Source organism: Andrena cerasifolii, chromosome 3, assembly GCF_050908995.1.
Source record: "Andrena cerasifolii isolate SP2316 chromosome 3, iyAndCera1_principal, whole genome shotgun sequence".
Taxonomy (NCBI): Eukaryota; Metazoa; Arthropoda; class Insecta; order Hymenoptera; family Andrenidae; genus Andrena; species Andrena cerasifolii.
In genome coordinates, this window is record NC_135120.1 from 4,823,096 (window position 1) to 4,838,908 (window position 15,813).

General features: G+C 40.0%; 1 protein-coding gene across 1 annotated transcript in view; it reads left to right on the forward strand.

Moving 5' to 3' along the window:
* LOC143366993 (uncharacterized protein KIAA2013 homolog) overlaps positions 1 to 15,813 on the forward strand; it is a 29,183-nt gene that overhangs the window by 3,682 nt on the left and 9,688 nt on the right. The window contains exons 2-3 of the mRNA XM_076808559.1: positions 9,448 to 9,919; positions 15,508 to 15,745. Coding sequence (XP_076664674.1) covers positions 9,448 to 9,919; positions 15,508 to 15,745 — 710 coding nt within the window. The remainder of the gene's footprint in view (positions 1 to 9,447; positions 9,920 to 15,507; positions 15,746 to 15,813) is intronic.

Sequence of the window (15,813 nt, forward strand, 5' to 3'; positions counted from 1 at the left end):
AAGAAAATATGGTAAATGTTTACTTTAGGGGAGGATTCTCCGATGATGTTGAGCTTCACATATGTTGTCAGGGCCATTATTCTGAACAACATTTCCCTTTAAACTTTTTGGCCTTCGGCTTTGGTATACGAGATATTCGCAAAAAACTTGGGATAATTGTACATTGAAATCTGTATTCTATTAGTATTGGTTGGGGCTAGATTAGGACGGGGAGCACGTAAAGCATGGTAGCGAACCGATTTGAGTATGTGGTAAATTCGGTAGGTCTGGTGTTAACTAAAGTAATTTCGTACACTAACGCCGACCGCCAAAAAGTTTAAAGGGAAATGTTCAGAATGATGACCTTGACAACAATAGCGATGTTGACCTCATCGCGCAATGCTTATAACCGCAGTCTCATTTTGAACTTCCCCAAACTCACATCGGTTCGCTACCATGCTCTACCATAGCCCCAACCGTCGGTACTTTTAGTGTTAAGTGAAGTTTTTTGCGAATATCTCGTAAACCAAAACCGAGCGCCAAATAGTTTCGAGCAGCCGCGTATTGCTCTTCGCTCTCGTACGCACCGAGCCAGGCTCAAGAGCGAAATGTCTTCTTGGTGGGGGAATCTGTGAACGCCACTATCCCCACTCTTTTACGACTGCCGCTCTTGCCGTCGCTCTGGCCTTCGCTCGCAACCACCCGCGGCTGCTCTTCGAGAGCAAGAGCAAAAGTTGGACAGGCCTGGTTTAGAGGAAAATGTTGTTCAGAATGATGACCTTGACAACATATGTCGAGGTCATTGAAATCTGAGAATCCTCCCCTAAAGAAAACATTTACCGGAAATATTAATACAGTTGCAATTTTATTATAAGTGGAAATATAAATTCGTATTTATTCAGCGTCAGAATAACAAAATCTGTTTTTTTGTTGTAAATTACTTTTGCATCAGAAATAGTTTGTAATCATCCGAGCTGAAGCTGTACTCTGACCTAAACTGAAGGGATGATAACTTGACTTTTATTCCATTGTCAATTTCGTTCTTTGTCTCGAACTACAAAACTATCATTTTCAGCGAAGTCAGAAATTACTACAATTTCATCGATGTTTATGGACTCTTTAAGTGTATTTTGATATGTGTTCAAGAGATAAAACTTTTAAAATATTAAAACTGCTCCAAAATATGCATAAAACATTATGTTATACAGAATTGGACATTCTGGGTATAGTTTGAATGGTATATGCTTGAATTAATACAGGGTGGGTCAGTAAAGCTGTTCTGGGAATAGAAATGCTATAATACTTGCCGATGTCATTTGTAGACATCATTTCAATAGTGGACGGTGAGAGTACAGTATTTCCTCGTTAGCGGCTCGCTGGTCGGGTCCGGCGTTGAGCCCGTATCGTGAACAGAGCCCTAATTCCGAGTGTTCGTTTCTCGCTTCTTTCTGGCCGAAGGGGGGAGCGAGATGGAACACTGCGTGCGCGGCGAGCGTGCGCGATGGTCGCAAGCGCTTACCGTGAGCACGAAAACCGCTTCGTAAAAATTTGACGCAGGCCCGGCTCACGGTAACCGCTTGCGACCATCGCGCACGCCCGTCGCGCACGCAAAGGACAGAGTGTCAGGCGTCCGAAAGACGGAGCGAGACAAAACATCAACGCGTCGTCTTTCTCGTACTGTCCTCGCTCACTTTCAGTGCCTCTCGCTCGCTCTCGTTCCATCTCGCTCTCGCCTTCGCCGGACAAGAGTGAGGCAGAAGTGGTAGGGATAGCGAAAAGTCCGTATCGTGTACACCAAACCGAGCCCGTAACAAGGAAATACTGTAGTATCATTAGGCGATCGTAGTAGCCGAGCGCATAGGCGCCATTTTAAATTAAATCGCACAAGACTTGACAACATTTTTTTTTCAAATAAGGGCGACTTATTGTTACTTTCGAGAAAACAGTTTTTGTGCAAATTTAGCCTCCTAGCTTAAACGGTTTCCAAGATATTAACCGTTTAATTTTTGCAAAACTAAGAAAAACTGCGCGACACAACCATTTCGCCCTCAATATCTGTGCACTACGTCGAGACAGTGCTTTGTGTTTATACCTATTTTAAGGGGTTATACCTAGGCAGGCAGCCGAAAAGATGCGAATGTTTGTGAATTTTTGTTGAACAAGCGGAAGCATATATTTTTACAGCACTTTGTGCACTTAAAAGAGCCATAATTAAAGAACATTTGGTAATTTTTTCGTACAAAAATATTTACGTTTATAATACAGTAACAACCGACATCCAAGAAGCTTTTTTAAAAATTTAGTTTTACGGCGAGCACTGTCATTCGGAAGATCATCAAAAATCAAAAAACAAACAAGATTTCGTTAGTATATTAATGTATCCTCTGATTAACGGAGGAAATTTCCGAAATATTAATTTAAAACAAAATGGCGGCTATTTAAAGTTGAACTCCTGATTGTTTCGTGTAAAAATCATACTTAAGGGGGTAGACACGGGTAATGCAGTGCGCTGTATACCGATACAATCTGGCCTGGAACGGGGTTTGGAAACATGGGTTTGGGAAATTACGTTTTTCGTCCTTATATGAACAGATTTTGGTTGGGTGAGGTCTGATTCAAAAAAGGAAGGTTCAATGCAGCCCGCTCTGGTGATAGTTCAACGAGATTGTGTTGATATCTAATAATATGAGTGTCCAAAGTAGAGAAAAAATCGACAGAATACACTCGCAGATTCCAAGTATTTGTAAGTCACTAAACGTCACTAAACAAGTTTTGTGACTCAAATGATGACCATGCGGGCTGCATTGAACCTTCTTCTTTCGAATGAACCTTTACTCAGCTCAAAATCTTGTCATATAAGTACGAAAAACGTAATTTCGTGACTATATTCCCAAATACGAGTTTCGCCATATTGACGATAATACAGATCAAGTCATGTGACAAATTTAGTTCAGGTAGTGGATACGAGATGGCGCCTATTCAGGAGAGCTGCCAACATGGAATCAGCAAAACTGAAGCGTCAAGCGGCCTGTAGACGCTCAATATTATTGCGCAATATTCAATATTGCACAATGTTATTGACCGTCTGTAGATCATATTGGAAGATTGTACAATATATTGTGTGAATGAAAACGGTGTGGTATTTATTGTACAATATGGAATATACACCATCGTCTGTGGGCAGTATTGCGGAATATCAGTTCAGTTTTGAGCACAGTTGCCAGGCAATTCCCTACGCGTGGGGAAGAAGTGACGTGAGATAGACCTATTAAGATCGTAGCGTAGATGCTTAAGTGGTTGCCTTCTCCGACATATATTTTATTTCATTATACAGGGTGTCCGCGGGAACAGTAAACAGCTGGATATATCCTAACGTATTGGAGATTTAAAAAAAAAGTTTATATGCAATTGCATGGTTCGAGGGGGCAAATTTATTAGCGCAGACGAATTTTTTCTTCGATTATTATTTTAACAGATACGATGGTCAAGTTCGGTTTTTTAAATGGAACTATTTTTTTTAGATATCACTTGATAGTGCGTTCGAAGACAAATTCAATAATCTTTAATGTATACGCCTTATTTCAACTGGCTTTCGAGATATTGCGCTTGCAAATTTACTGATTTTCACTCGAAGAAAATCCGCTAGAATAGGAAGCACCAGGATGGTCTTGTTCGCGTCACGAAGATGAGGCCCACCTTCTCTCGCATGGAATACGTCAACGCGTGCTGTTGTTTTGAAATTCGGGCGCGTGTTTATACTCGAGAGATAAGGGATTTGTCTTTAATTTGAAGGGAGGATGACACAGGCGGAACCACGGACAGTCTGCGGACCTTTTCTTCCTGTATCTCTCAGAGTCAGGCGAATTCGTTCGTTCTTTACGATCGATAATTTATTATTTTCCCAAGAACGTTTCAACAATATCTGTTTTTCAAATTTCTAAAAGCCAATAAAAAACGTGACTTCGGACGCGCAGGTGCTATCGTCAACCGCCAATTCGCGTGACAAAAAGATCATAAGTAAACCGCGACCCTGGCAAGACGCTCTGGGCGATCAGCCTGATTAATTTTTGGGGACTAGATGTGGCATTTTTCGTCTGTACTAGCTAATCTATCTATGTTCGACAAGCAATAAACCTCCGCTACAGTATAAATAAATTATAATGATGTTTTAAGCGCTGACCGTGACGAAAATTAATCTTGTGGTCCGCACGATGACTAAAAGAAAATGTTCTTATCATAGATTGAAGAATGTTTCCCTGGCGATTGGGTAAGAAACGAAATTACTCTGAACAAATACCAGTACGCCTCGCGATGAGACACCGGAAGAAAAGGTAGTGCGCTGACTGCGCGATATTGACCGTCTAGGGGCATCCAGCATAAATATTGTGCAATATGTTGCACAATAATATTGAGCGTCTACAGGCCGCTTTAGCTGGCTACATGTGTCACAGTAAACGCGTGAGGCACTCAATGTATGCATTTTCGTACAATTGTAGGTTAGGTTATATGAATTTTAAGCATACATTGACTAGGAGCTGGGAACTGTCTACATGTACTAAATTAACGGTTTTATTGTAACACATACATCACTTGAAATCGCTGCCAAATTTATGTTATAATTATATGACCACATTCTTTAAAATAAAAAAGGAGACATTGGAACATTTTTAATAATAATGCAAATATTGATTTACTGATATATTTTCAGAATGTAGAAGTTACAGCAATTATTTGCTATTATTGCTCTTATTATTACTTTTCCGACTATTGTATAAAATATATAACAAGGAAAAGTCTCCAAACCGGTCACCGGTTGACTCCCTAATTTTTTTTGTAATTCTTTACGGTGCTATGCTAAATCTAATATTCTATATAGCTTCAGGTATTTATTAGTTTCCTTTGTTTATTCGAAGGCCTTTCATCTTGGGCTTCGAATAATTTTTTATCTATCATTGTATCTTTATCCTAAGGTCGTATTCAGATATATTGGCCGGTCGATTCGTTTTCGCGATCAGCGATCGAGGAGAAATCAGCCACCACAATCTGACGATCGTGAGTTTGTCAGTTGGAGTTGCGCAGCCCCCAAAGGGTATGGTGGGGTAACGGCAATGCTGCTCGGCTCCGTCTGAACGTACCGGAAGGCTGTTATTTATGCTTATTGTTAGCGTAATAGTTGGGTGCGTTACGAAGCTATGCGTAGACCAATACGAGATGAAGCTATCGAGAAAGACTCAATCTTCTGACCAATAAAACTCCTGAATTTTTTTAAGCTAACACACACCTATTCTGATGTATGTATTTCTACGCTAAGAACTCGGTTTGGCCTACACGTCAGGAGCTTGGCCCTATCGCCACCACTTCTGGCTCACTCTTGTTCTGCGAATGCGAGAGCGAGATAGAACTAGAGTGAGTCAGAAAACGTTGAGAAAAGGAGGACCGAGGCAGGCAAGCGGTATGGTGGGAATTCTCCCACCATGGGTATTCTCGCATCACGAAACTCACCGGCTAATATACAGGGTGTCCCACTAAGGAGTGGACAGCGCGATATCTCTTAAAGTATTGTCGATAAAAATATAAAAAAATAGGGAATTGCATGGTTCGAGGGGGCCCATTTATTAGCGCGAACGAATTTTGTTTTCGATTATTATTTTAAAAGATACGATGGTCAACTTCGGTTTTTCAAATGGAACTATTTTTTTTGAAGACCTGAGTTCATAGTGCGTTCCAAGACAAATTCAATAAGCTTTAATGTATAGACTTTATTTCCACTGGTTTTTAAGATATTGCGCTTGCAAATTTACTGATTTTCACTGCAAGAAACCCCTCTGGAATGGCAAAAACCGGGGTCGGTCTTACTGGCGCCACGGGTGGCACTGCCTGTTGAAATGGATACTTACCTGCCAAAGGTCTACGCCAGAAATGGCAGGCCCAAAGGCTGGACAATTCTTTTCTTTTGACACAATCTGCTCCCTATGGTTGAAATTTAGTCTAGCAACTTTCACTCCTCCTAACCTAACCAATCCAACTTGCATCCCTCCCAAAAGAACCGGCCATCCGAGCGTAGAAGCAAGTGCGAAATAAAAGTAACGATGCGCTTCTCGATACCGCAGATGTACCTACCTAAGTAGCATTTCTGACGGAAAAGAATTGTCCAGCTTTTGGGCCTGCGAACCCTGTCGTAGACCTTTGGCAGGTAGGTATCAGTTTCAACAGGCAATGCCACCCGTAGCGCCAGTAAGACCGACCCCGGTCCTTCCTATTCCAGAGGGTTTTCTTCCAGTGAAAATCAGTAAATTTGCAAGCGCAATATCTTAAAAACCAGTGGAAATAAAGTGTATACATTAAAGCTTATTGAATTTGTCTTGGAACGCACTATCAACTCAGGTGTTCAAAAAAAATAGTTCCATTTGAAAAACCGAACTTGACCATCGTATCTTTTAAAATAATAATCGAAAACAAAATTCGTTCGCGCTAATAAATGGGCCCCCTCGAACCATGCAATTTCCTTATTTTTTTTATATTTTTATCGACAATACTTTAAGAGATATCGCGCTGTCCACTCCTTAGTGGGACACCCTGTATGTAGGAATGGTAGTAGCGGCCGGCATGCATTACATTCTCGCACGGAAGACGGCGGTCGGCGGAGGACGAAGTTCGGCGAAGACGACCGAATCGAGGCGGTGCTCGGCGGTCGTGCCGATCGTCTTGGGGGTCAGTCGTGGAAAGCGTGCTAAGAGCACAGTTACGTTCCTATTGTCTTCTGTATTTCTTTGTTCTTTTATACTAATATTTCATCATTACATTTTATTTATTCTCATTTTACTGGTGAGTTTGGTTGTTAATTTTGTGAAACCCCGACTATCCTACATATGTAGCATTCCATTTAAAAAAAACTAAAAGTCACCCTCGTTTCAAGGAAAATATTGCTAACACCAAAAATTGAGATACCGTATTATGTTGGATATAAAAAAACAGTAAGAGTTTCCTCCTTCAGTTTTTTTCAAATACTTACCTCTTTCGAGAATCCTGTATAAGAGTATCAGGTATAGTCGCTTGGCCGCTGCGAGTACCGCATGGTCCGACCAGTCGGGCCGGTGCTGAGCGACGCAGCGTCAACTTTCGGCAATTTTTACAGGGCCAATTTTAAAATGTCCATATTTTTTTAAATTTATGTTAAAAACCTGCATTTGTTTAAAATAATTGCACAAAAATGGTTAAAAAAAATTTTTTAAACTGAAATAATTTTTTCTTAAAACTTCAATGTCTTCTTTAAAGCACATCTTTATCCGTTTACTACTTCCATAGCTATAATGTATTGAAAAAAGTTAGCACTTAACTTCAAACAGCTGTAAAATCAGCAATTTACGAAAACTTACTCCAAAATCTGTCCGAGTTCGCATGAAATGTCCCTATTTTATTCTGTTATATTTTTGTAGATCCATAAATATTAAATGAACTCAAAAATAGTACGGATTTTAGTTCATTTAAGTTTTATTTATTTATTTGGTTTTGTATAGATACAGTATATTTTATTTTGTTATATTTTTGTACTTGCATAAATATTAAGAAAACTGAGCATTTTAAAAATAAGTATAAATATTTATTTACCGTTTTAATTATATATTTTTTGTGAAAATTCGAAAACCGGTTTAACCGTTTTGGGGGGGGGGGGGGGAATAGTGGAATTCAAAAACCGGTCTTTTCAAAAAGTCGGTTTTTGTATAAACCCTTACGTCCTAAGGCCGGCCCTGAGTGAAGCCCGAGCCCCTTATTTGCTCATAAATTTGCCAATTCGCTCGTTCCGGCTCCCGAAACATGTAAACAGACACGCGTTACCACTTTTACGACCTCCCTATATCTTTGCGGGTACTATACGCGGAAGTCATCATGAAACACTGTTTCACTCTCGAAGGTTTTGAACATACTAACAGTCCTATTCGAAAGCGTATTAAGCCACGTATTCACCTGCGCATTCGTCCCGAATGTGCATTCGGCGCGCACCAATTTTTTGCTTGTTCGGAGCTCTGCGCGCGTTCGCCGCGCATTCGGCGCGCGTTAGGGTTTGAGTGAAATTTGCGGCGTCCATTTCATGGTATTGTTCGGACCCGAATGCGCGCTTTGATGGACCGCCAACAAGCGGATCGGCCCGAATGCGCGCCGCTCCCCGAGTACGCGCCGAACACCGGACGAGCAAAAAATCGGTGCGCGCCGAATGCACATTCGGAGCGAATGCGCAGGTGAATACGCGGCTTTAGGGGACCCCTTGAATGTTTATTTTATCGTCCCACTCGAAGATAACACAGACACTGCGAGTACGCCCTTGTGAAGCAGACTGTATCCCTGAGAACGCAGACGAGAATGGGAAAACCCCGAGAGTACGCGTACACGACCTTGGATAGCGCTGCTGTACCTGGTCTGTGGTAACACGAACTCCCATAACATGATAGGTCCATCCTATACTTCGTCGATGTTCATGAGAGTGGTCTTTATTTTGCAATTTCCGATTTTTTTTTGCCTTAGCCCCCTAAATTGTGGCACTTGCTGAGAAAATGATATGTGCAAAATTTCAAAGTGATTAGAGAACGGGAATCCGTGCCGCAAGTTATGAAATTTGAGTGATTTCTCGTCAATTTCGAACATAATTGTGTTCGGCTATTTTGGAGGTATCAGTGAATATTTTTGTTATAAAAGTAAAATTTCTTAGGTGGATAAGGTTATCCTTTGTGTGTGACTTCAAACAGTATACTGAGCGTGACTACGCAACTACAGATTATAATATTTTCTATGTACATATATGTGATTATCCGTTATTTGTTAACAATCATATAAATAACTATTAATGAAAAAAAAATTACTTACATAGTTATGAACAAAAGGTAATTATTTACAAACGCATAGTCCTTACCGATTTCGACGACGTTGGAATATGTTGTTGGGGGCATGATTTTTAAAAAAATTTTCCTATACGTGTTGCAGTCGCTCGGCTTCATTTTTCGAGACATACAAAAAAAACTGTGATCAGTAGTCGGTCCGGGTTAGATTGTTTAACAGCCTCCGGAAGGGGGGCCGCCAACTTTTGGGATATTTACACATTTTTTTATCTTAAATCTTGCAAAAGTTACACGTGTATTATCTTAAATCTTCCAAAAGTTGGCGAACCAACTACTGATCACAGTTTTTTGCGAATATCTCGAAAACTAAAGCCGAGCGACGGCAACATGTATAGGAAAAAGTTGTTCAGAATTATACCCCCGACAACATATTTACAAGGTCATCGAAATCGGTAAGGACTGTCCTGTTACATGAATTTCCATAATTTTAATGTATTACGTTAAGTGAAAGTAATTTTTACATCTATGTAGTTTCTGGCAGTTTTCATAATTTCAACGAATCTTTAATTATTACTGTTTTTTATTGAAAAAAAATGGTTAAAATGACTTTAAAAACTTTTTGAAATTTCTTTTTTAGCATTGGAAGATCATTGTATGAATGAAAGACTGACTCCATTTCGTGTGGACGCCGACGAGTATAATATAAACATTCTTCATGATCCACCGAAGGAAAAAGAACATCGCTATTTGCCATACGTTGGTAATGGAGTTTTTGGGATTCCTATTTTACCCGAAGCTTGGATATATATAAAACGAGGACGAGCATTGACATTGCCAATAAAATGGCAACCATTAATTTCTCACTCTTTACCCACAAGTAATTCTCATCGGGAAGCTACAGTCACCCATTTTACAAATGGGATTGTTTATCATTATCAATGCTTCAGGGATAGATATTATACAGAATTCCAGTATTATGCTCATAGAGTATTTGATGCAATATTGGTACAGGACATGAAGTTAGTTAATCCTTCTTCACTTTTGCAAAACGTACCATTAAAACCGCAAGTTTCAACACATTGGAGCAATTCTCATACAGAATCAATCAAGTAATTAGCAGATTAATATATAATACAATTAATTTTTAATGTAAAATATTAATAGAAAGACTATATTTAGTATGACTATATTTTAAAAATGATACTTTGTCATTGCCAAAATAATATTTTGTATGTTTTGTTAATGTTTTCAATCCTTGAAATAATTCGACCCGTTATTGACATAATTTGACCCATACGGGACAAGCATACCAAGGATATATCCTGCCGCGCCCATCCGCCGAGCTCCGAGATCGCACGAACCAGCATATGCAGTACATTTTGACACATCAGTATGTCTTCAACCATTTCAGGAACGTAGTTCTAAGCGTAGTATACTTACAATAAAATAGGTTGCAGATTTATAAACAATTGCAGAAAATTTATTAAGATTCATCAAGAAAACAAATGTTGCTGCTTACTGCTACTGTAAAATGATTTTACAGTGTCGTAAAAATTAGTTCTGTAGCTTTCGTGAATGGGAACAAGGATAATTTCTGGACAGACAAATACGGAAGCGCCTACGCGCCACCTTTATGCAGAAACGTGCAGTGCCGTGCCTGGCCAACTCAAGCCGTTTCTGACGCACCACCAGTCCACCACACCGCGCAGTGCGTGGGTAGTTCCAGCCGCTTTTGAGGCACCGTGCGTCAGATTGATTTTGGTAGGACTAAAGATTCGTTGGAAATCGACCAATCAGAATCGCATGACACATAACCTCGACTCGTCGCACCACGGCACCGCGTGGTGCAGTGGTGCCTCAGAAGCGGCTGGCACTACCCACTCACTGCGCCGTGTGGTGATGCGTTAAAACGGCTTGAGTTCGCCAGGCATCTGGTACAATTCGCACCGCACTGCACGCTTGTGCATGAAAGCGCTTCCGTAGACAAGACTTATTCTGATTAGGTAGGATTATATGGTTGGTTGATAGCACGGGGCTACAAATTTCGGGATTCAGACGTTGCGTCTCGTTGCGTTTATACAATTTGTTAGAATTCTAATGTACACACGGCACTTGAGTTTATTCTAATGAGGCATCCAGGAGTTACTCCGTACTCTCCCATTCGATTGGCGTCCAAGTAACTCTCTATATCGAACGGGCGTCCAGGTATATTCTCCCGTACTCTCCCCTCTTTTCTAATGAAATGCTCTCTACCCTCTCGACCGATAGGTGACCAGGTATTATCGCTGTACTCTCCATATCAGTTGAGCGTCCAAGAGTAGACTAGTGCGTTCTCACTCCGGGCAGGCGTCCAGGTATTATCGTCGAACTCTCCTGCCGGAGTCCCTAAGCTGTCCGAGAGCGGCCGTTGGTCTTACCTCGTCCTCTCTCTCGGAACAGCGAAGAAGGAACTGCATTTGCGGGTCTCTAATTTATACCTGATCGTTGCTATCCGCGGCCGCAGAAATCAACAGACACGTCATTAAGCGCGGGCCTCGCGAGCCGCGGTTCCGCGTCCGCACGTCACTGCTCACGGGCAGCCTACAAGCGTATTCGGGAAACTTCTCGATGGTCGGCGTTTCTTGAAGCTTCCTTTTCTGCATGCTACAATTTTATATTTTGTTTTTAAATAATTTATAAAAGTAATAAAAGAGAGTTTATTTTTTTTTATACTATTTATTGAAAGTTGGGAGTTAAACATGGAAAATGATATCGGCCATCTGCATGCCACTGTTCACGGCACAAATTCGGGTTCTTCGGAGTGCATTTTACATGGCATTTCTAAAAAATTTTCTGTGGAATCTGATAATAATTTTTAAGAACACTGTTTCGAGAAAAACGCGTTTAAAGATTTACGTGAGCGCCGAGTGTCCGGGTGTTACCCACGCATTTGCCACTACTCAAATGCGTATAAATTCGGGAATTTTATGAATTTTCAAAAAATTCTTTTAACCACGTATTCTTCAGCATACGGTTTGGCATACGAAAAAGAAAATAAGAAATCGATTTTTAGACCGGAACCTCCCCTTACGGAGTGGGTCTACTGCAGGGACTTAATTCCGGTACAATTTTGATACCGGTATTACGCCAGAGACTTTATACCGATATGCTTTGAATATCGCTACCTAGAGACGCGGTAGCGTCAAGTACTCGACGCAAAGTACATGTTTCGACACCCTGTATATGTCGGCTGTCGCTGCCGCTGCCGCGTATCTTTTGTAAACCGGCAATTCCAACTTTACCTGAAACTTATTTTTTATTTAAAGGTATTTTTCTTACTATAGTATTGTTGCGCCGGAGCGATTCCATCCCAGGCCACCCCAACGCAAAAGAGTAGAATAATTAGACGGACGCACACACGACACAACTATATTTGGTACATAGGACACAGGCTATAGATATAGAAAGTTACAGGCTAAGCCCGACACGTCTAGCCGCGATGGCGTATGCTAGAAGACCGTCTTCTTGTCGGCCTCCCGATCGTCCTCTTAAAGGGAGCCGACCTTCTTCTATTTTCACCTACGAGCACCAGCAGGCTATGCACGGGCCTATACCCAGTGCTCGCAACAGTGTGTTTCTTACCTACGATAGTGACTCTTTTGGTCGATGTAGTAGGAGAATAGAATAAACTTAGGATCTAGGAGGTTGAAAATGTTTAAGTTGAGAATTGTTTGAAGTTGTTTCTTCGTTTCATCAGGGGCAGGTATTGCCACCTAGAATAATCTCACTCCCTCATTGCTCAGGAGTAATATTACTAACCTAAGAATAATTACACTAGTTTACAGTCATTTCTTGATGTAGACTCTGCTATGAAATTTTTATGTATGGTGGTCCCCTAATCTCAAAAATCGACATGAGACGAAATCCTATGGATTTAACGCCAAGTATTTGACTTCCAGGCCGCGGACATCTAGGCAAATGTCTAGATGTTACATTTTATCTTCACATTATTAAAATGTCCGTGATTATTACAAAACACCAGTATGTACTTGCAGCTCATTTTGATTTCTCATCTTTTTTTATATTGTAATTAATATTATCTTCTATTTTTTTGTGATTTATTTTATAATACTCTTTTCCGTCCTCGACTCTTTCATGTACTTGGTGTAAATTTTTTACTTTTTTAAGTTTTTTATGGGGTACATATTACCAGAAAAGTGCTGGTAATCCTTTTGGTTTCGGTATTACAGCGATTTGGATACTATATCGGTTTTGATATAATTTTGCTAATATAACCAGTAACAAAATAGTATCGGTTTTAAATCTCTGCTTATAAATATCTTGAAAATTGTAATAGAATAGAATAACCGAAAAAGGTACAACCGAAAAATACCGGTATCATACTGTGCACCGCTGCATGCGGATTGCCTGCGTTTAGACACATCTTTAAACGCTTATAACTGGAAAGCAAACCCTCAATCGCAATATCGTTATTCTAGATTTACATATTATTTTGGTGTCTAGAATCACCCCTTAAAATTGTTCCCACCTGTAGCCGAACTCCCTGTATATTTGTCGTTTTTTATCCTATTTGGCATTTTATGATGGCTAGTTTATAGGATAAATTTAATAACATTTCGAATATCCTTATTCTAGTGTGCAGAATGCAAAACCAAATTCTAGTGACTGAAAATTAGCTTCCCTTTTTTTTCGATAAATTATTGAACTCCTCAGAAGTAGCTCGAGCTACTATGTAGCATTTCATCGTAGATATACATTTGTAGCAGCATTACATTTTTTAGTATCGATCATCGTAAGTAACACGGCATGTTTGATAGATAGGGATCTATCTCTTTCATTTTTTTTTCATATCGATACGATGAAATAGTACATTGCTTGACAAGTGCGCTCGGGCAGCAAACTTCACGCTCGTCAAAATCGCGTCGCTGCCTTATCACGCCCAATACCTTTTTCGACACCAACATGAAAGGTGTGTTTTTAAAAGCCTGCTGAGCGATTCGCAAAAAATATACATGTTCGATTGCTTGCCATATTGACTCAGCTCGCAAACGCCACTTTCCTTGGGAGCAAAATAAAAAATACGAATACGCATGCGTGTAAAGTCTTTTTCTCTTGGGAGAAAAGTAGAAAACGCGAATACGTCTGAGATTGGCCATTTTGCTCCCGCTCAGCAGGCATAAAAAAACACCCATTTTCGTGCAGGTGTTGAGAAAAATATAAAATTTGATTTCTTTATCTAAATGCCCGAGGGATCCTCAGCACGACGCGGCGCTTTTTGGTGTTCGCTGAGCGCCGACCCGACCTTGAGTCGTTTGCCTAGGGTTGCTCAGGCATTTAATTCACAAAATCAAATTCTGCAATTTGTATTGCATCGATATGATAGTGCCACCAATGAAGTCCCTTGGAGGCGCTTGAATTATTTTTGGCGCGGTATGGGGTGTTAGACGTAAGGGGGTGGAAATAGGGGTGATTGGGATTTGAATAGCACGAGGTTGCAGATGATTATTTATCTAACATAGTTCGTTAAGTGTGTATAACTGTAAACGCATACGCAGTTTTTTTTTATATCAATAGACTATTTTCTATATAAATTATATCAATAACTAGCTTAAAGTACTCGGCGTTGCCCGGGCAAAGGTTTGATTGCGACAGAGTGCCAAGGGGGTGAAGTAAGGGGGAAGGGGAGGGATGTCCAGATTTCATGGTAGCCAATATGTTCCACAGGGTTTAGAGAGTAATTACGCAAGATTTGGTTCAGATCGGTTAAAAAAATCGGGATAAAAAGTATCCTATACGTTATTCCCGGTCTTAGACTACGTGTATACACAATTTTAGAAAGATCCGTTGCATAGTTGCAACGTGATTGACTAACAAACATACAAACATGCAAACACACTTTCGCATTTATTATATTAGTAGGATTAGTAGGATATTCGACGGACTGCAATGTTAGAACGCTCGGTATAGTCATAACGACTCATCCTAAATGTTAGGAGATAACCGCGTGGGAAGATGGGGCACCTTGCATAATATAGATATGGCAGGGAGAGCTTGGAATAATTTGACAGAACTAAGGAGGCGAGGACCTGACAAAGTTTCAGTAACACAGAATTAATATATGGGGCTGATCTTTGAGGCACTCTGTATATAAAATGGTCCTGTGGAAACCGATTTCGGTTTAGTGTTCAAAATCTGAATACAAACAGTATTACTGTACTGGTAAAGCAACACGTAGCCTCCATCGACATTAAAGTTCTTGATGTAGTATCGCGATGAGTCTTCATCGTAAGGTGCAAAGCGATAGTATATAGAGAGGATACTGTAGTTATCAGAGGAATAGCGAGGTAGTAAAATCGGTGGAGCGTTACAGTAAACATGTTTCGAGCGTCGGCAAAATCGAATTGACAGAAATATGAGAAGATAACGATCCGAAGTTTCAATCAGAGCTGCTACATTAGTCAGTGCCGCCGATCGATGGTTTAATTTACGATATGACTATACCTTTTCCAGCTACTGTAACCAAGGCCTCGTGTCACATGGGTGCGACGCTCGTCCCGTATGGGTTAAGGAGAAGATATTTATAACGTTTATGTTTTCTTTTTTAAATTAACTTTGGTACCTTTCATTTTAGTTGTGTATATAGTAATATATTTTAAACATTTGTGTAAATGCAATACAATTTTATTTCTGTCTTTAGAATTCAAGTAGATGAATTTGTACATGAATATAATCTAATTTCTGGGTTCGTCCCACTACCTAATACAAATAAGATTGTAAGCGTTTCAATACTGTACAAAACCCCACCAAGAATGGTACAAATTAAAGCAAGAAGTACTGTAAGATTGAAATTCTTAACAAGTATACAATACAGTGAACCTATCACTATGGAGGAATACCACATACATTATGAAGTAACGAAGAAAAAAGCTATAGAGGTGTGTAATTTGTAGAAATAATTAACTGAAATAATTGATATATTACTGTAAGCATACTGTAATTTCCT